Source organism: Protopterus annectens, chromosome 7.part0 (genome assembly GCF_019279795.1).
Source record: "Protopterus annectens isolate FY-2018-M chromosome 7.part0, PAN1.0, whole genome shotgun sequence".
In the NCBI taxonomy this organism is placed as follows: domain Eukaryota; kingdom Metazoa; phylum Chordata; order Ceratodontiformes; family Protopteridae; genus Protopterus; species Protopterus annectens.
In genome coordinates, this window is record NC_056739.1 from 1,660,596,450 (window position 1) to 1,660,618,952 (window position 22,503).

General features: G+C 34.4%; 1 protein-coding gene across 2 annotated transcripts in view; it reads left to right on the forward strand.

The window, feature by feature from the left end:
- The window catches only part of SLC38A3 (solute carrier family 38 member 3), a 1,194,467-nt gene that overhangs the window by 277,843 nt on the left and 894,121 nt on the right, over positions 1-22,503 (forward strand). For both annotated transcript variants that reach the window (XM_044078187.1, XM_044078188.1), the window contains exon 2: positions 13,446-13,617. In XM_044078187.1, coding sequence (XP_043934122.1) covers positions 13,499-13,617 — 119 coding nt within the window. In that variant the 5' untranslated portion in view covers positions 13,446-13,498. The remainder of the gene's footprint in view (positions 1-13,445; positions 13,618-22,503) is intronic.

Below are 22,503 nucleotides of genomic sequence, written 5' to 3' on the forward strand. Positions count from 1 at the left end.
ACATCCACTACAATCAGATCAATTAATTAAACTAAAATACTGTGCTATTGAAATTAGAATTTTTTTAACAAATTTTGTAAATTATCCGATACAATAAAATGTGATGTTTTTCTAGTTGTTCTCATTCTAATTGTGCTTATTTCCATATGACACATTATATTCATAACATTTTTAAATTCATTGAACGAAGGAGGTGTATCTGAAATCCAATTTCTAGTTATTATTTTCCTAGCCACTGCTAGGATAGACCATAACAAGGGAAGCTTAATCGTTTTAACACATTGAGGTACAGGTGTGTTGAATAATATAAGAGACTTAGAAATAATGAAATTATCTGTAAAAAGAGCCTGCAAAAATTCATTAATTGACTTCCAGTATTCTTTCAACTTCATACAGTCATAAAACATATGAGCCCAGTCAGCATTAATTTCTACATTACATCTCTTACATAGATTATCTTTATTATTAATTTTATTCATCATCAAAGGTGTATAAAAAGATCTATGTAAAAATTTCCATGTATAAAGTCTCCAGACAATGGAAGATGTAGTTCTATAAGCAGATTCCAATATATATTGTTTATCTTGTTGAGTTGGTGGGTCCCCATTAATAGAGGTGAAATAATTCCAGTATGAATCTACATTGTAAAAAGTTTCTTGTCTGATAATTTTATGTATATATGAAAGTTTACCTTTATCAGAAACTTTATGCTGTAAATTTATTATCAAGTAATCAATCAGTTTTGGGATAGATTCTTTAACTGTTATAGACATTAGATCTATTCTATCAATGAGATGTTGTCTAAAGATCTGAACCTCTAACCAGCAAGTTTCTCTTAGATCAAATTCTTGTTTTAAGAAATCTAGATTTTAACTTTATTATCAGATATCAGCTGATACCAGTACTTTAGATTATTATCTATAGCTAAATGAGCTCCTTCAGAAGTAGATGACATAAGCATACCCTGAGTATAAATTATAGGAATACAATAAAATTCCATTCCCTATACTTAGGGTGCATGAATATAAAGTTACGATAACTAATAATAATATTTAATGGATAACAGACCATATGTTTAGGTGTAATAGGTGAAGTACAAAATTCCTTTAGCAACCACAACATGGAGTTATTTATAATCATATTTTTATGTGTTAAGGAGATTTTCATGAAGTGCATACTAATTAGCTCCCAATAATCTTTCCATTTTGCATATGACCGATCTATTAATAAAGTAATAACTTTTATAATAGAAGAGATAATATATAAATTAAAGTCTGGAAAAGAAATACCCCTTGAGACCAGCTATTAGTATGTTTCTTTAATGCAATCCTAGGTCTATTAGGTGCCCATAAGAAATTTAACATTAGTGTATTCAGTTTCTTGATAGTTATTTTTGTAGGTGAAAGTATTATTGATTGTATTAAGTATAAAATCTTGGGGAATATTATCATTTTAATAATTGTAAGTCTCTCCTCCATAGTAAAAAACATATTATTCCAGGTATTAAAAAGATTTTGTATATTAAGAAAACAGGTATTATAGTTATTATATATAATAGATTTAATATCTTTAGATAGTATTATACCTAAATAAGTTATCTGACCTGAGTTGGGTACATATTTAGTAAAATCACTAATGAGAGTATTTTTTCATGTATATATAGGTAGTATTTTAGTTTTTTCTTCATTGAATATTAAACCAGAAATACTTTTAAAATTCATCATTTTATCAAATAAAGACTGCATAGAAGAATTAGATCCTGCTGATGTAATTAGAACATCATCTGCAAAAGTTGAATTTTGATGTTGTATTTTCTTCTATTTCAAAACCCTCTATGTCAGTACTGTTTCTAATCAAATTAGCCCAAGGCTCCATTACTAAAGTGAATAATAGTGGAGAAAGTGGACATCCTTGCTTTGTACCTTTAAGAATGGGTATTTTTTGTGAAACATATGTTCCTACCTTAATATAAGCCAGTGTTCCTTTGTATAAATGCTCAATTAAATTTACAAATGCATCAGAGAAATTTGTGCACTTCAGTAAGGTAAACAGATAGTCCCAACTTACTGAATCAAATGCTGAACCTATATCAAGACTAATAAGTGTTAAATCTTTCTTTTTCCTATTTGCAAAATCAATTAATGTTAAAGTTCTTCTTATATTATCAAAAGTATTTCTATTTACAATGAAGCCCGTCTGATCTATGTCTATAATGCCGGGATAATTGTCTTCAATCTATCAGCAAAAATACTCATAAACATTTTATAATCAACATTAAGTAATGAGATGGGTCGATATGAAGAACATCTAGTTGGATCTTTATTAGGTTTTAAAATTGGTGAAATAAATGTATATTGCCAAGATGGGGAGGTTATTAACTCAGTTTGGGCCAGAATAAAAACCTTATGTATTAATGAATATGTAGTTTTAGAAAGGATTTTATATATCTCTGGTATAATACCATGATTTAAGCTTATTTATTTGTGTAATAACTTCTGTATATGAAATACTCTTGTCCAATAGTTTAATCTGTTGTTTATTAAGCTTTTTATTCATGTTTGTGGTTATAAACTCCTTTATTTTATCTTTAGGTTCCATGTTAATGTTGTTATGGTTAATCTTGTGAAAGTGATTTCTAAATTCATCCAGTATTTCTGGTATACTAGAAACATTCTTCTTTTCCTTAGAGAAAAGATTTCTTTGATATGGTTTTGTTTATTCAATCTTTTGTTTTATTTTTAAGTCTATGTAAGTATTTGGGGCTTATTGAATAAGACAAAACTTGTATTTCTCTAAAGTTATTTTAACTTTATGAGTTAAAATTTCTTTGTATTTCTCATTTAGTTTGTTTATTTCTTCAATAACTTTCTTGTCCATAATATTTTCTTTATTATTATGTTTATAAGAGTCTAGTTTACTTTGAATATCTAACAATTCCTTATCCCAAGATTTCCTTTTGTTATTATACCATCTGATACTTTGTCCATATAGATATGATTTTAAGGCATCCCAAACATAGACAATGGAGACTTCAAGAGTATTATTTATGTCTAGAAAAGGTTGTACTTCTGAAAGTATATATTCTTTATAGTCTTTTAGCTGAGTTAAGTATGCTGGTATCCTTTTGATCTGAACATTATGAGTATTTTTTATCATGAATTCAAAAACAATTGAGTTATGATCAGATATAGGACATGAAATGATTTTGGAATTAATTAAATCTGTTACCATCTGGTTAGAAATAAAGACCCTATCTATTTTTGAATAAGTTTTGTATCTGTTAGAAAAAAAGGTGTATGGTAATGATTTTGACTCTATCTGATTATTAATATCATTCAAATGATAAGAATTAGCAAAATCATTTAAATGTTTTGCATTAGATGTAATTCTTCTTTTCTTTATAGTGGTAGTATCACTTTCATGTAGTATACAATTAAAATCACCAGCTAAAATAATATCCCCTATAGAGAATTATATGATCTTATCAATATGATGTTTCACTGTATTAATACCAATTCCAGGTATCCAGTATACATTAATTAAAGTGTAAGTCTTCCCATTAATTTGTATTGTAACCATACAAAACATTCCTTTGTCATCCTGATAAGACTTAATGGTTTTAGGAATGGGCATACTTTTATTCCATAAAATAGCCACTCCTCTTTTTTCTGAGTGTGCTCTGAACTAACCAATACTGCATACTTATTAGTGGCTAGTTTATCAATATCTTTTTCAAGAGATGGGTTTCTTGCAGGAAGACTAGATTGGCCTTGTGTAGATTAATGTATCTTATTAGGCTTGCCCTTTTACACGGATTATTCAATCCATTAATGTTTAAAGAAATTCCTTTTAAAGATGTCATTTGGCATTTTTAAAACTCAAGAATCTTATGATCGAAATAACAAATAACAAGATAAATAATGTTACATCTCCTCTTTTAGGTGTACCTTTAAATATAGCTGTATTTATTAAATCTCTTATGGGATTTTATATAGGATTCAATTTTGTTTGTAGTGACAATGAGTGTACAAAATATATTGTGGATGTCAAAACTATATACATATAACAATGAACAAGTGAAAATAATGTAAGGATTAAACCTTGCATCCCGCCTGGAGTTGAAAACTCCAACTTAGAGCAGTATTTACTACTCAAGTTAACCCCCTACCCTAAGCAGCAGTACCTCAGCTACCACCTTATCAATTTAATACTAGTTATATTTAACTGAGGTTAACAGTTTTCAATTCAATTATCTATCAAGACAAAACTACACATTTGGTAAAACAGCATCATATAAACTAAAATAAACTTTTTTTTTTTAAAACTGTTCATACTATTATATAGATCTATGTAATATATAACACTTGAATTCTAATAGCATTCAAATAATCTTAATGTTAGAAATCAAGAGGAGAGAAAATTATGTTCTAACATTCATTTAAATCAAAAACTTTGGCTAATATGATTGAGACATTACATGCATTAAGATGCATCTATTTTCTGTCATGTGCATTCTATCAACAGCTTCCAACCAAACCTTGAATTGTTTGTATATGAGCATTTACTTAAACTCATTATTGTCAATAGAGTAAAATATTGTATTCATAAAAATTATTATAAATCATATTGCATAGTTATGCAGATTCTCAGAAACACCTGTTATTACCTAAAAAAAAAAAAAAAAAAAAGCCATCACACACAAACACAGACACAGACATACATATACACACACATATACACACACACACACACACACACACACACACACATACATATACACATACACATATATACATAGATACACACACACACACACACACACACACACACACACACACACACACACACACACACACATATATATATATATATATCTGATCTCACTGAGTTGTGTGTTAGTAGAGCACTATCCTACTTGCTGTCCCTAGAATAAATCTGTCTGCTTTATACAAAATAATGCACAGCAAACACATATTAGTAACCAGATTTTACAATCATGCTAACCTACTACTTTAAAATATATCACATGACATTTCTTCCAGAATAGAGTTATAAGATTATTTATGCTTGCCAATCAGATGAATTAAATGAGTTATAGTAAAGTATATGTTTGGGACACAAGTTTTTAACACAGATTATTATGCTACTGTTAAGTAGATTTTCAAAAACATTTAAATAAATGTTTCATTTTCTATGCCTTCTAAAATAAGATATTTACTTGCTACAAGAAACTACATCATCCAAACTCATCATAACTGACATATTTTATGAATAGAGTATTTTTCCTGAATCTGTGGTGTGTCAGTGTGATAACCTTGTCAATGTTTATACTAACTGCTTTCAGTTTCTCTGTGAAAATTCTGTGAGTGAAGCTTCTGAGGAAACTCATGGACACTATGCATGAGACAGCCCACATCCCAGATTGTCTCCCTTAACATTTTGGCGGGAAACTTATTAAAACTTGTGGCAAACATTCATTTTGTCAATAGAGTAAAATATTGTATTCATAGAAATTATTATAAATCATATTGGATAGTTATGCAGATTCTCAGAAAAAAGCCATCACACTCACACACACACACATACATACACACACACACACACACACACACACACACACACACACACACACACACACACACACACACACACACACACACATATATATATATATATATCTGATCTCACTGAGTTGTGTGTTAGTAGAGCACTATCCTACTTGCTGTCCCTAGAATAAATCTGTCTGCTTTATACAAAATAATGCACAGCAAACACATATTGGTAACCAGATTTTACAATCATGCTAACCTACTGCTTTAAAATATATCACATGACATTTCTTCCAGAATAGAGTTATAAGATTATTTATGTTTGTCAATCAGATGAATTAAATGAGTTATAGTAAAGTATATGTTTGGAACACAAATTTTTAACACAGATTATTATGCTGCTGTTAAGTAGATTTTCAAAAACATTTAAATAAATGTTTCATTTTTATGCCTTCTAAAATAAGACATTTACTTACTACAAGAAACTACATCATTTAAACTCATTATAACTGACATATTTTATGAACAGAGTATTTTTCCTGAATCTGTGGTGTGTCAGTGTGATAACCTTGTCAAAGTTTATACTAACTGCTTTCAGTTTCTCTGTGAGAATTCTGTGATTTGAAGATTCTGAGGTAACTCAAGGACATTGTGCATAAGACAGCCCACATCCCAGATTGTCTCTCTTAACATTTTGGCGGGAAACTTATTAAAAACTAGTGACAAACATTCATTTAGCAGTGTAAATGCATCTAAACATGACAGAACCTCCACAATGTATTCCACAGATCATCACAGCCTCTATGCAAGTGAAATTAAACTCAAAATTACCAACAAGCAATAAAACTCAGCATTCTTCTCCCAACTCAATTTTCATACAAATCCTATTATTCACTGTGCCCATACAGTCTAAAGCATTTCTATATATTAATAAAGAAAAGAAAAGAGAGTAGAAAATAAAAGAGATTGAGGCAGAAATAAAAAAAATGTAAGAGAAAGCTGTAAGAAGTATATACAATGGAATGTTACTTACTGTTTATATTAATAGAGTTAAAAATAAAACATATTATTTACTCTTATTTAGTTCTGATTATTATTAGTTAAAGCATGACAGATTATTTACAAACAAGCATAAGCAGTATAATCAAGAAAGTATAATTAGAAATAGCATTTGAAGAACTTATAAACTTTTACAAGAAATAAATATGTTATTATTCTATTAATGATATTTTCATTACTGTTCTCTCCTGCCCTCCCCACCCTTTACCCACTACATAATCTAAATAGAATGTCATTGTTTAAACAAAGAAAATAATAAAAGAAGAAGGAAAAAAAAGGTAAAGATAAAAAATGTATCAAATTACTAACCTTACTTTTTCAGAAAGAAAAACAAATCGAGTCACAGCCTGCCATTAAATCCTCAGGCATTTTGACTGGTTATGAAACAAAACATTTCTTTGCACATAGAGAATAACTTTGATTAAATCTTTTCCAAAATATTTGTGGCTTTCTGGAAATGCAGGAACTATATTCAAAAGATTAATAATGAACTAAAATGATGAGAGAGAAAAAACATATAACAAATCATTTGTTTTTTAGTCTCTTCTTCTTCTCTGAAGTCTTCCAGGAAGCTTCAGTTGCCAATCTCTTTAATGAAGAACTAGCCCATTCTATTTCTTCTATTTTATCCAAAATCCTTTTTTCTTTGACAAACAGTAAAGCAGAGTCTAAATCATCGAAGACCTTAGGACCATCAGGAAGGAAGATTTTAAGCTTGGCAGGAAACAGAAGGTATGTTTTAAACTGTGCTTTTTAAGCTCCCTTATTAGTGGCAGAAAAACTTTTCTTTTAGCAATTACCATGGAAGAATAGTCATTGTCAAAACGCACAGTTGTCTCATTAAACTTAACAGGAGCTTTAGCCCAAGCAGATTTAAGAACCATCTCTTTATCAAAGATGATAGAAATCTAACTATAACTGATCTAGGATAGTTTTTGTTAGAGTTAGTATTAGCTATAGATCTATGTGCTCTTCGATACCAAAAGAGAATGCTTCTGGTAAATCTAAAGTTTTAGGGAGCCATGTTGTTAAAAAAGAAGTAATATTGTTACCTTCAATATTTTCTGGCAGTCCAAAAATCCTAATGTTATTGTGCCTAGATCTATTTTCCAGGTCATCCAGCTTTGTTTGTAAATGTGTATTTTGTTTCAGCAGAAACTCAATGTTGATTTCCTGTTCTTGTATTTTATTTTCCATGTCATTCACAGCTTCTTCTATGCCTGTCATCTGGATCTTCTGTTGTTGCAGGTCCATATGTAACAAGTCTATTTGTTTTGTAGTTTTTTCTATGAAAGTGTCTATTTTAGTATCCATTTTATCCATCTTAGCAGTAAGTTGCTGGACTATAATTATCAGAGACTGAAGTTCTTTCTTGATGCTGGAGTCTTGAGAATTTGTCTTACTGGAACTCATTTCAGACTGATAAACTGACAGGAAAATTTCCAAAGCAATTTCTGACAGGAATATTATTAAGATTTCCTTTCTTTTTTAGATATAGTTCAAGAACTATATAAAACAAACATATTTAGAAAGAAAATTACTTCAAGAATTAATTTTTTAAGTAATTAATTCCTGTCAATGTAATGAAATTGGTGGAGCTGAAGAAATCTGCTGCTATCCTGTGTTCATCCTTGGCCACGCCCCCATCTGACACAATTCCTGACACTTATGAAAATGGGGTGATTTTAATAATGGTAAATTAGTGTTCTTGTTTATCAGTTTTTTAGCTGAATGAATTTTGTACGCTGTATTTTTTATTTAAATTTTAGTTACTATTTTACTTCTTTTATAACCTAATAATCTTATTGTTTTTATCCCTTTACAGGCTGAGTACACTAGTGATTTACCAGAACCTACTGTTTTACTCAGTTTACACCCTTATGGCCCAAGTCTTTTATTTCTTTAGTTGACATTTTACGTGGAAGTATGCAACCATTTCACTTTGATTTCATTTTTCATGAACATAGTTTATGAAAGTTAGTAAAGTTATTTTTATACTGTGCTTCTGTCTAAATTTATGATGTGCTGCAGATAGTGATTTAATCTCTATTAGGTAGGTGAGCACATTTTGCTAGTATTTAAGCTGGAGAGGACAAGATGGCTATAGATTTGTAGTTTGTCAGCTTAACTGATTTGCCACCTTTTTGTAAGGGAATAACATAGGTTTGTTTCTAGAGTTTTGGGACTATAGGTTCATGGAGTGAATGACTTACAAATATAGAAACCTGGAAGCTGACTGGATTGAAACCACAACTCTGGGCTGTGAAGGCATAGTAGTTGAGGAAGCTAGATATGATGAAGATGAAGCACCTAAGATGGTGTCAGGATGCATATTGTGGAATAAGTGAAGAAAATATAACATCCGTGCAGAAGTTAAACTAAATCTAATCCCAAAGACAGTCAAATACAGCAAAATATGATAGTTTTAGCACATGTGCAGAAAAGCAGAAAAGGGTTTGTTGAAGAATATTTGTGAGAGACAGAAAGAAAGACGACAAGAGGAAATGAGAATGCCCGATAAAGAGATGGAATGATTTGTGTGAGAGAAGGCCTGCGACAGTCAGGCATGACTGCATAAGACTATAGGAGAGTGACTTTGAATCAAGTGAGATAGCTGCAGTTGATGCAATACCCAGCCCCATGAAGACGATGTGGAAAAAAGGGGTGGTTGATGAGGATTAATAATGATGATGGCTGGGTAGACAATGGCATCTGCAGCTATTCTGAGGTGTTCCACTACAAAGTTGTCTGCTGCAAGACAGTTCAAGTTTTAGATTTTTATTTATAAGACTTGAAAGAGTTGTGATAAGTGAGAAAATATCAGTAACACCATCTACATCACATACGTCTGTATAAGTATAGTGGGTTTATTTAGAGATTCAGCCGCTTTTAAGTCGAATTCATAAAATCTGCATACTAGGATATAGTTTGTTTCATTTATGAAAGGATAGGGTTGTGCTTTCTTAACAGGCTGAATAGGTTTATTGGTTGTTGACCATAATTGTTTTGTATCTTTACATGTGGTTTCCCTGTGTAGCAGTATAACAGCTCTGCACTGCCTTTAGAATAGTATTCTTAGTTCCATTTCATAAGTACTGATACTTTTGCTAAATGTTTTTTTTTCTTGTTTTGTTTTTTTCCTAAATGCCATTTTGCATGCTTTTTCTCTGTTGTGCATCAGCTTTTCTATGTTTGTTTCTAAGCTATGATGTGGGTTTTGATTTAACTCTTTTTCTATGATGAGGTTCAAGTCAGTTTAATATGAAGAGGAAGGTTTTTAATGGCTCCCAGTTCCTATGCATAACACAGACAAGGAAGTTTTCTAATCAGATGTGATTGCAGTTTTAATTGTTTTGTATTGCATACTTCTGTGAATTTTGGTGTGTTTCCCCTTCACAAAGACTAGGTTAGTATCATAATGTTGTCAGGCATATTGCCTGCATGAGTAATTTTTGTAGGCTCTAATGTCAATATTCATATAGATTGATAGTGAGGCGAATAGTTTTGAATATACTTGGACCAGTCAAGACATATATGCAGTTAGCCAAGATATATCCTCAAAATTTGAAACAATCCAGTTATGCTCTACTGGCAAGGTCACAAAAAGTCCAAATATCTGGCATGGCGAAAGCTAGTGGGGGTTGGCTTTATTGGCCTGAAAACTTAAAATTAAAAAAAAAAGTTATGGGCATTCAGAAGCCATATAGCTGAAATACTGTAATGTCCTTAATGGGTCATTTGCATATATACCATGGACTTCCACTGCAGTACGTTTAAGTTATTACACAGTGAAGTCTTTCTTGCAGCTTTTACTGAATGATTTGTCTGTGTAACCTTGTTACCATTTGTTTGCAGAAAGTCTGACTTGTCTGCAGTTTCTGACAGGCATACAGTGTTTCACTATACATATATATTTTTTTTAGTTAATATTCCATGATTTCAGTACCACTGATGTTTGGAGTTTGTATAGTGTGCATCTCCCAATTAAAAAACTTTGAAAACAAAATGACTACACCTACAGATGTTGCTGCCATGAGGTAGTATTTATAATTTTTCTGGGATTTAAGCCAGGTTTCTGTCACTGCAGTTATGCCAGGGGAGTAGACAGAGATCTGTTATTATATAGCAGATACTACAGGCATTTATATGATATAGTTGTAATCCAGAAGGGCTAGTCCAGAAAGGTATGTTAGAACTGCATGAGACAATACTAAGGATAGTAGTTCCTTAGTTAGGTTGATTGTCCCCATATTTTTAGAAGTAATCTGCTTTTAAGTTCATGGTGGTGCTTAGACTTCTGCAGTCGCATTTAGTTATATCTGGCTTGTTTAAAGATGTATGTTTGTTTATATGTATGTAGTTTATATTTTAAGAGTAACAGGTCAATTGTTTTAGATAAGAATATCTGGGAATTTATTGTTTCACTGTTAACTGGTTCTACATTTAGTGTTTGTGTGGGAAAGAAAGGGTATTAGAAGCATAATATATTAAGTGGGCTGTGATAGCTGGTGAGTATAGGCAGCAGAAGAAGAACAAAAATTTGAAAAAAAATAAGTAAGACAAGAAATGTTTGCAGTTAGGTTGTGTCTGCCTTGCCTTCTTATTGGAGTAGAATGATGCTTGTTTTTCTACAGTGTAGCAGTCAAGAATGATGGGGTTGACTGGTTGGTTGAATGTAATTCTGCTAATGCTTGTAATTTATAGTGTAATATAATGCTGCTAGTTATAAAGGTATGTCTGCTCTTACCTACACAAAGTCAGGTGAGAACTTCATATGAATTTAACAGAAGGAAATGTTGAATGCATGCCCTGGTAAGGGGCAGAAGTGTGGCTTAGAAAATGCTGGAGTAGTTTTATTGAGGTAGTAGAAAAGGGGAGATTCTGATCAGTGTAGGTTAAGCATTGGGCAGCACTACAGCAAATTAAAGAAATGAACAAGATAGACAATAGCAGTGAATTATGAAAGGGGACAGAAAGGAACAGCAGGAAATGAGAAATTTGCATAAACATGACATAGTCCACTTCATAAACACAGGAGAATCTTGATGGCTACTATAAGACAGGTGTGACTCTAAATGAGAATAAAGGAAATGAAAGGGTGGGAGGGATGGGGTAGGGCAGAGGAGAGAAAAAGAGGTGAGTACAGTGGGACAACCTAAAAGAAACAATTGAATGGAGTTTGGTCAGTGCCTACACTGCGGTGATTTACAAGGCTGTCCTGAAGCACATAAGGTATGTGGTTTGTGGCTCCATTATCAGTTAAAAGAAAGCAAGAGATACCTCTTGAAAAAAAGAGAGAATAAATATTTTAATGTCATACAAATGTATGCAATGCCATTAACAAAATTAAGTAAAATAGTACAAGCTGAGGCAAATCTACTAAGCACTGGGCTGAGGTCTTCAAAACCTCCTTCCTGCAGGTATCATAAGTAGCACAGTTTGCAGGGTGTCATTTAATAGAAGAGTTATACATGACAACATTAGGGGCCATAGGATTAGAAATATCCAGCAAACTACTGCACACAGAAGTAGGAGCTTACATGCTATAAGTTAGACCAAAGGCATAGCTGTATATACACAGACCGACTAGCGTGTCTATTGTGCTTAAAGCTACTATCTCATACTTAAGTAAGCAGAGTGACTGAAACACATTCAGAATTATTTGGGAAGGGTAAGCAGTGGCAACTCATCACAATGCCATGTTTAAACACAAAATATCACATTAGTAGCTATTGCTATACATTTTTGATGATCCCTCATTTAGAAAGTAGCTGTTCATTTCTACATCTAATATATTCCTTTTCCATGTGTAAGAATCTAAGCTCAAGGCTGCCCTGTCACAAGAAGGATACCATACTATGGAGGTTAATTGTTTGAGGACCAGCAACTAGAATATTTTTTCTCTTAGCTATGACTATAGTCAAGGCTTTCAGTTTTAATCTGACATATTTAAATCATCATCAACTGCATCCATTCTAAAGATACACACAGTTCCTTCCTTAAGGAAAAGAGATAATGCATTTTTGAGAGGTTTATAGAATAAAGCGTTTCAAAATACAAACAGGAAAATAAAGACAATTAACTCATTGATTCTGAGAAGGAATCTGTTAATGCAAGGCACCAACGAATGCCTGCTGCTGAATTCTCTAAACAGAGAGTCACTTAACCTGAATAACACTAGATGGCTGTCCTGGAATGAGTCACAACTAGGTGACACGATGTTAGAGCAGCCATTTTTGCATTGCATTCCTATATGCAGTACAAGAGTTCCTCACTTTCTGCAGACCAAAACTCAGATCTAAACAACAGTGTTTTGAAAGTGAGGTTGCCTGGCTTTCTGCTGAATCGAATTTGAAGTAATATATTAATTTGCAGAAAGTAGCTGGCTAAGCTTTGCTAATGTGTGTGTGTGTGTGTGTGTGTGTGTGTGTGTGTGTGTGTGTGTGTGTTTCAGCTACTGCTTTCATAGATGTAGCAGTTATAATTTTGGTACAGTTTTTTTCTGTGTTGCACTTTTTTAGAGAAAATGATTACATGATATTATACAGATTCTTACATAAAGTTTGGCAAATAGTCCACACTTGAATATGATTCTCAGAACATGAGCCAGCATTACAGCCAATTTAGTATCTCAGCTTCTCAGCCAGTGAAAATCTGCAGGCTTTTATGTGTGGTTGTAAAATATTGATATATGTTTAATCATCCCTATATCATGTACAGATAATTAAGCATGCACCATTGTAATTTATCTGCAGAGAATCAGTAGCAAGTAGAAGGCTGTTATTTTGTAATAGTCCTTCCATTTCTCAACCTAAAGATTTGCCTTTGTTTTCATAGTTGTCACAAAGAAGCAACAATACCTCAAGAAGATTTCTTGCATCTGATAGCTGATGATTAAGATGGAAGCCTGTGACAATGCTGCATATACTGAAATGGTGGAGATTGTAGCAAATGGCAAACATGCAGAGGATTCGGTAACAGATATGAAACTTCCCTTTGATGATAGCATGTAAGTTGAATTTTTTTTCTGAGCAGTTAACATTTTTTAGACTACAAAGTCTTGAAACTATTTTTTTTTGTAACAGAAGTTTAGTTCTTGCAAAATCTGCTTTGCAGTTGTTCATCAAAGCACAAACAAGACTTGTATCTTAAGTATCCTTCCTGGCATCCTTCTTCCTTATCTCACGTCCTCTAACTGCTCACCCTTTCCAATTGAACCACCTTCTAAACCACACCTTCACACCCCTGGTCACCTTGCACCTCCCACAGTACTACACCCCCTCACTCTAAATTACTAACACTGTATTCACAATTCTCCTGCACCTCCCACAGTACTACACCCCCTCACTCTAAATTACTAACACTGTATTCACAATGTTCCTGCACCTCCCACAGTACTACACCCCCCTCACTCTAAATTACTAACACTGTATTCACAATTTTCCAAACCTTTCCTCACCTTAGCACTCCCAACAGCAAACTCCTTCTTCTCCCCTTCCTCTTCTTCCTAATTGACTCTTCCTCCACACAGCTGCCCACATTTCTTCTCTTCTTATCATCTCTTAAACTTCAACCACTCATACTCTCTCACCCTCCGTAAGTAAGCTTCTCATCTATATTGCAAAAACTCGATGAAGTAAAAACAGCAAAAAAAAAAAAAAAAAACACACCAGTGGAGTTGTAGTACTGCTGCAAAGAATTTAATGTGTTCTGGTACCTCAGCTAAAAAGCCTTCAAAGGAATGATTACTAAAAACCCAGCAGTATAATTTTATACAAAATGAATAATCACATTCAATCAACCAATTACAAAATCTAAAAAGGCAGCATGCCTTAGCCACCTATAAATATGTGTACACATACTATAAAAAGTGGAAGTTTAATCAAACAATTAAATGTTTAAGTTCATTTAAATTTAAGCCTCCTGGGGTTAGTGTACCAAAATTCAAAATAAATGTAGTCTCTAAATATAATAAATTAGAAGTAAAACTTCCTCTTCTCACAGTGATGGCTTAGCTAATACACAAAAAAAATAAAGAATCATCCAAGCACCCACGAATGTTATGAAAATGCTCAGCAGTGGGACTATCTAATCTTCAATTCCAAATATCCACCAAATGCTCAAGAACATGAGTTTTTATCATTTGTTTAGTCTGACCAACGTACCGTTTAACTGGAGAACATCCATATCCCAAAATATAAACTACCCCGCAGGATTTACAGTCAAATCTAACCTTAGCTATGAAATTCACACCATTAATATAAGTTCCAGAAATTTTCTTAACTCTCATACAAACCTTACACTTACCACATTTAAACATGCCAGTTAGTTCATTACATACTCCTTTTTTCTTACTATTAAGTAACTCTTTTAAATTAGAGTATCTCCAGTAAGAAAAAGTAACTCTCGGTGAAAATAATTTGGCCAGTTCTTCATTACCCTAACAATAGGCCATAAATTATACACCATCTCTTTCAGATGAACAGAAAAAGGGGAATATTTAGTAACAGAAAACAATTTTTCCTTATTTTCGCTGGCTTCTTCACATAAAACTCTTATTACAAGTTAATTTATTAGAATTTTTGGAAGACTTAAAGCCAGATAACACGCTTGCTTTAGCTTGTTCTAAAGTAGCTTCTGAAAAGCACGATTAAACAATCTCTGTTAAACCAAACAAAATTCCTGCCGAACTAAATGTTCTGATGTATGTTCAAAAATATGTTTAAATTCTGTATATGGCAAAGCTTTAAGTAAGTGTGAGGGATGAGAACTACTGGCATGTAAGAAATTATTAGTAGCTGTATTTTTCCTAAATGGTTTGAACTGAATCCTTCTACCAACATCAACATTCAGTTCAATATCTAAGAATTGTATGTTGCCTTTGCTCGTAAACAAAGTGAATTGTAAACCACACAAATTTTGGTTCAATGCATCTACAAACTTTTCAAAATCTCTAACATCACCTTTACATAAAAAAATGAAATCATCAATATAACATTGGTACTTGACCACAGATTTAACAAAAAAATCTAAGGGGTACATATAAGTGTTCTCAAAATAGGACATGAAAATAATAGCATAAGTGGGCGCAAAATTAACCCCCATTGCTATTCTCTCTTTCTGTAAATCAAAACTGTTCTCAAAAGTGAAATAATTATCCGTTAGAGAAAATTCTAACAACTGCACTAGAAAACTGGTACGTGGTCCCTCCCCAAGTAATTTATTAACAGCTTCCAGGCCCCATTTTACCTTAATGCTGATATACAAGGACTTGATGTCAACAGTAGCCCAATAAAAATCCTCTTGCCAGACAATCTCTCGAAATGTTTTACATACATCATTAGTATTACAGACATGTGAAGAAATTTTACACAAATATTTTTTTTAAATAACAGTGCAGTAACAAACCAACATGTTCCAAATATGATGCACAACATGATACAATAGGTCTAACAGGAGGTCTGGACAAGTTTTTATGGATTTTGGGAAAAACATAAAAATGTGGGTCCTTTAAAGGCTGTTAGCCGAGGTACTAGAACACATTAAATTATTTTTAGCAGTACTACAGCTCTACTGGTGTGTTTTTTTGCTTCTCATCTATATCTCCACACCTCTTCTTCTTCTTCTACTCACTCACCTCTCCTATTATCAAACTGAGTCATCTCACATTACGTTAACTCCTACTCTTAATCACTCACTAAAGAAGTTGGAAACTCCCTGCACTGTTTCTATAACACCCTATGTATTTAACCTGTCTAACCCATTCCTACACAAGATGAAATTAGTCCTCCACCCATCACACTCCCTCAAAACTAAGCTTAGGTACTACACCTACAGCTCTAAGATTCCTACTCTGATATGCATCACCAAAAGTATATTCTTAAACCCTGGCCCCCAATCCTCCCCCTCTCATGACACCTTCCCCACACCCCCATCACTCCTCATGCCAAGACTTCTACCAAGTGCTTAACCATATACTCATTGAATCTTCATTGCATTCTCAACAAAGTTAGTGAATTAGACTTGTGGATTGCCCAGTACTTACCTGACTTAATAATTCTCTCTGAAACTTGGCTTAAACACCACATCACTGACAAAAAAATTCTCTGACCTACTTAATCTATCCCCTCTGTCCATCTCACTCCCCAATTTTCATCCTGCAGAACTCATAATAGCAAACTGCAAACTTAACAGTCACAATAAAAATTGCAATTGCTGCAACATATATCCCCCCAGGTAATAAAATCCCAGTTCTTGAACAAGTTCTCTCCTGGAACATTCTCTACATATCTTATGAAACAATACTTTTGGGTGACATCAACACTGATTGGCAAACCTTGAAAACTGACTACTCATAATCTAGTATAAATCTCCAAAGCTTCACACAACTAATTTCAACCACTACCCACTACAGCAAGCCAACCAACTCCACCTCTACCCTATATTGGATTGTAGTATTGCATAAGAGGGATAATGCTTGGAAAAACTGGCTAAAGTCAAAATCCCCATCCACCTCCAAACTTATAAAGAGCTCTAAAACCTCACTAAAAACATGTCAATAAAGATAAAAAAAACCTTCTACCTAAAACCTCAAACAAATCCTCACAACAATCCTAAACAATTCTGGAACACCATTAGCAAGATTCTTTACCCAGGTAGCTCCAGTATACCTAACCCTTGCCCTAACAACTCTCCCCTTGAAACCGGCACTATTCTCAACTCTTTTTTCATTGACTCCATTAGCAGACTATCCCAGAATAACCACACTTCTAACCTCACTATTCCTGTCTCTCTCCCTCAGGCCATAAAACGACCTTTTCACTCAATCCTGCCCCATCGTCTACATAAAATCACGACTAAAAAACTAAAGCTGTGCTCTCCTTGGCAGATAGTCTACCACCAGTCTTTCTATAGCTATCCACTAAGTCAATAGCCTGCTCTATCTCCATCCTTGTCAATCAATCAGTCCAAGAATCTACAGTCCACTCTATCCAGAAACAATTCTACACTATACCAATCCACAAAGGAGGCCACTCCACTGACCTCTTAAACTATAGGCCAATAAACTAAACTTGAACTCTCCTATAACAAAGTCATTAGGTTCACTGAAAATTGATCGTACTACGTACACTACTGCCATTCTCTCAAATTCCTAAACTGGCTTGAACTCCCTCACCAGCTCCTACTAGCTCAACTGCTCCCCACTCACTCCATTTTCAACAAACCTACCTCCTGCCCCATAGTCTCATCCTTCATTTCCTTCTATACTCCCAATTGCTCTCTTCACAGTGCTGACCAGTTTCTCCTGGAAATCTACATGTGAAAAAGAAAAATTGGCCAACATTTATACAGCTACTCTGTTGCCTTAACTTGGAACAAACTTTCTCTGACCATCAGAACTACATCCAATTCCCTCAACTTCAAAAAATCTTTAAAAGAGACTCTACTGACCTCATGGATCTATTCCTGCCAAAACCCAACCTAACTCTCTCATACCTTACTCCCACCGCTCATATCTCTCTGTTCCCCTGATGATTCACCTTCTGTTTTCCCCGTCTTACATCTCCATATCCATCTTCCTAATTTACCCTACCCTTACTCTGCTCTCACTCATCCTTCAGTTCACATACCTAACCCTTTCTCCCCTTCCTTTTACACATGACGCAAACTAATGTGGTGTTTCTAAACTCCTCTAAATTTTCTATTCCACATGTCTATTAATGTTTAAACCTCCCCTAGTACCTTATTCTAAAAGACTGTGTACTATTTTAATGGCCTTTCTGTCCCATCTATGTTCAACCTTTGTCAGCTCTTTACTTAGTTGTATTTTTATTTCATATTTCTTTATTCCAGGGCTAGTAGATTTGTTTTATTTTGTACTGTATTTCTGAGATTTTTATGTATCTAGAGTTACTACCATTGTCTTCTATACTCATTTACTTCATTACTTGAGGACTGAACTATTTTGCACTTTATTTGAGATTTGAATATATAGTTACTTCTGTATTTAATGTCTGTCGTGTATTTGAAACTTTCTCTTCGTTATGTTATTTCTGCTTTGATAATTGTTCTTTATGGAGATTTTATCCCTGGGCCTCCACTGAAAATGGGATCATGCTCAGTTGGACATACCTGGTTAACAAATGTAAAAAATAAATAAATAAATAACTATGCCAATCTCTTAAAATAAGTAAGGAAGCATTCTAGAAAGGAGGCAGGTACAATTCTAGTTTACAAAAATGAGATACAGGAGAGGCAGACAATTACAGGCAAGACTCGTTCACCCTATTAGCTGTAAAACTGAAATAATGAAAAGACCAAATGATTGACCACTTAAAGATCAACACATCACAGGCTTTGTAGCTGGACTGGATTCTTATTACTGTATCAGATGTAAAATATATTTCTTTTTAGGTAACAAAAGTAATATACAAGACTGATGTTGTGGGTGTGATGTTCAAGGGATACAATATATCTCAGATGTTTTGTACACAGGTTACCAATCTTTGGATCCCACTCAGGTATACAGAGTTATAAATTGCTATAAAGCAAGGACAGGAGGTTAAAAGTAAAATAATCCTCTATGGTAGAAGGCATGTTGCAAGTGGTTCCATGGGTATCATCCTCAGCTATATTCTAGGAAGATCAGAAAACTTTTTCTAGGATTCATTAAAGTGTTACCGCATTGTGTTAACAGGATGCAGCTATTTCACGATTCATAAACTTAGCTGCAGTGAAAAAAGACCTGTATATCAGTTAATCTGTATATCTCTAATCACCACAGCTTATTGTAGTTAACTGTATCACAATATCATGTTCGCACAGATATTCTTCCTCCCGTCTGTCAGCCTCCCACACACAAGAACACATTCAAACACAGACACACACACACACACACACACACACACACACACACACACACACACACACACACACACACCACAGGTATCATACCTGTCCCTGAGGTGTCTGGACATCCCTGATGTCTCCTTTCCTGGGCTAGGCTGTTACAAAACTTTTTGCCCCAAACCCCTTATCCTTGTATTATGTTAAATGCTGTTGCAGCACAAAACATTAGCGTAATCCCTGATGAATAATGTTCCCCCACCCCCAATTCCTGTAATGTGTTAAGTTCCACTGTGGCACATTACTTTAAAGCAATCCCTGGTGTCTTGTGTTTCCCTCCACCCAATGTTGCAGGCTCTGCTCATTTGTCTTGGTATGTGTGAGAGTAGGACAGCCACCCCTACCCAAGCACACACACACACACACACACACACACACACACACACACACACACACACACACACACACACACACACACACACACATGCACACCCATTCCAGTGCCATTCACTGACACACACAACTATTCATCCATACACATACTCATACACTTACCATAACACCTCAACCCCACTACTGCTAACTCCCAGTCAGATACACATTTGCACATACACTCAAGCATGCAGCCCTTCACATATACACATGCATATGCATCCTATTCCTACCTTATCACTAAATTTCCTGGTACATATCTCTACCATGTTTGTTGAACATTGTTGTTTGGTTTTTGCTCACTCCAACAATGTGGAAGGAGACACCATGCTAATCAATCTGACCAAGTGATTCTATGAACGACTAGGCTCAGAGCTGACTTTCTGGTGGTAGTGACAGGAAAGAGAGCACATAGAAAATTAACATGTGACCCACCCAACATCCTCATTAGCATATAGCACAGTCTTGGAGACAACCTGATGTGGTGCTGCATATCTTTGTGGAAAGGCATTATGTTAGGGCTGCCTTTGAATTCAATAAGTTTATCCCAAGGTGTATACATTGTGTACACCTCACAGCAGGCTGCATTAATTTGTACCTGTATGCTTTTTTCTAAACAGGTTACTTGGTTCATGCACCAGTACTTACACTCTGCTACAGCATGGTGTGAGGAGTGTGTACTTCTGACATGCTGTCCTACTGATGTGATGTTAAAAATGCAAATTCCATTTACCTGAGTTTGTGAAAGCTTCAGTTGAATGAAAGGTCCTATCACACCTATCAAACGTGTGTGTGTGTGTGGGGGGGGGTGTTATTTTTCTAAGATAAGACTGACTTTACTTTTCTTTTCAAGAAAATTAAAAAAAAAAATCAGATATAGCACAAACAAACATTTTTTCATACTGGTTCGCATTCTCTACTTCTAGTGGGGGGAAAGCTAAAAAGAGAATACTGCATTTTAAATCTCCAGAGCTAGTCTCATTTCATCCTTATTGATAATTTTAAGTGACCCAACCTTTATCATAACTAGTGCCTAACATCTTGCATAACTTCACGTGCATACGAAATATCATTATTATTTGGTAATTCAATGTCTACCAGTCCGTATATTCTGTACACATAAAACCAAAATTTCAAGTTTTTTTATCTTTGTTCAAAACATAATATCATCTATACATCGTGATATCCATATAATATTTTAACGTATTTTGTTGAAGCACATCTGATATACTGCCCCAACATTTATGGAAAATGCAAGCTTCAATATCCTTTCCAGAAGACATACCTCTGGTTGAAAGTTTCATTGGTCAAACATGTATGTGTGATAAAAATCAGTACAGCAGGAATAAGGGAATTTGCCTTTTCTCCATTGTAGCACAGTCTCAAAGTTTTTATATGTAATTAGCAAGGAGTTTGCGGGGGCACAGCTCTCAAGTAGAGGGTATGGGGTGGCTAGCTTAAGCAGATAGGATGAGACAGAACCTCACGAAGTTAGAAAAATGTTAAGGTAATTGGCAGTTCAGAGACATTAATCTTTAGCAAAAGCTGTTAATGATCTACAAATGGCAAGAGATTGGTGATACTATATAATGTTGAAACTTCTGGATCCCTCTTCAGCATTTATACTGTAGACAATGGCATTCTGATAGACTGTTTACAAATGTACTCTGCAATTTCTGCTATGGTTCTTGATATTTTTTTATTTCCTACCTATCTGGATGTACTCATAAGGTCTGTTTACAACATCATTCCTCCTCTTTGTTCCATTTAGATTGCAGAATACTGCAGGGTTATATTTTAGGCCCTCTATTATAGGTTCATAGGTTCATAGGTAGGTACTAGGCTATGGGCCCTGGGGCCTATACAAGCATACCCTGGCTTTGCCACCCAAGAAAACTATTTTCCTGTTGAGCAGAGCCCCAGAGGTGATCTCCAGTGTGAATTTCCTAATTCCCATCCAGTCATCAAGATTTTTCTTGAAGAGTGCTAATGAGGAGCTTTGTTTGATATAGATAGGTAGTTTATTCCAGAGTATGGGAAGTCTCTGGGACAGGAATCTATCCCTCCGGCATGTTCTGTTTATTGTGGTGACTAGATTGTGTAGCTCAGAGGGATTGGGATTTCTTTAAGTGGAGCATGTCCAACAGCTCTGGGTTTGACATAGCTTTGTATGTTAGGCAGAGGTCACCTCTGAGTAGGCGATATGCGAAGGAGTAAAGCTGGAGTTTTTTGAGACGGTCTGTGTAGGGCATCTGTTTCAGGCCGGTAATCCTCTTTGTGAGGTATTTCTGCGGCCTTTCCAGTTGTTGTAGATGTCTTGTGAGGTACATTATTCACAATGTATATGCTCCATTTAGAAGATCTCTTAAGGGAAAGGGATCTACCATGCCACACTTATGTTGCTATATCACAGCTCTGTCTTTCTCTTCTCCAGGATATGTGAGAGTGTATTCCTTGGCTGATAAATTAGAGGCCATATATTTCTGGCTGTTGCTAAATCATTTGAAATTGAACACCACTGAAAATGAGGCCTTAGCAGTTTATACAACCTTCAGACCCTCTTCTTATCCACCATTGCCCAATTTTATTCTCTACTCTGGCGATAAACCTACTGCGG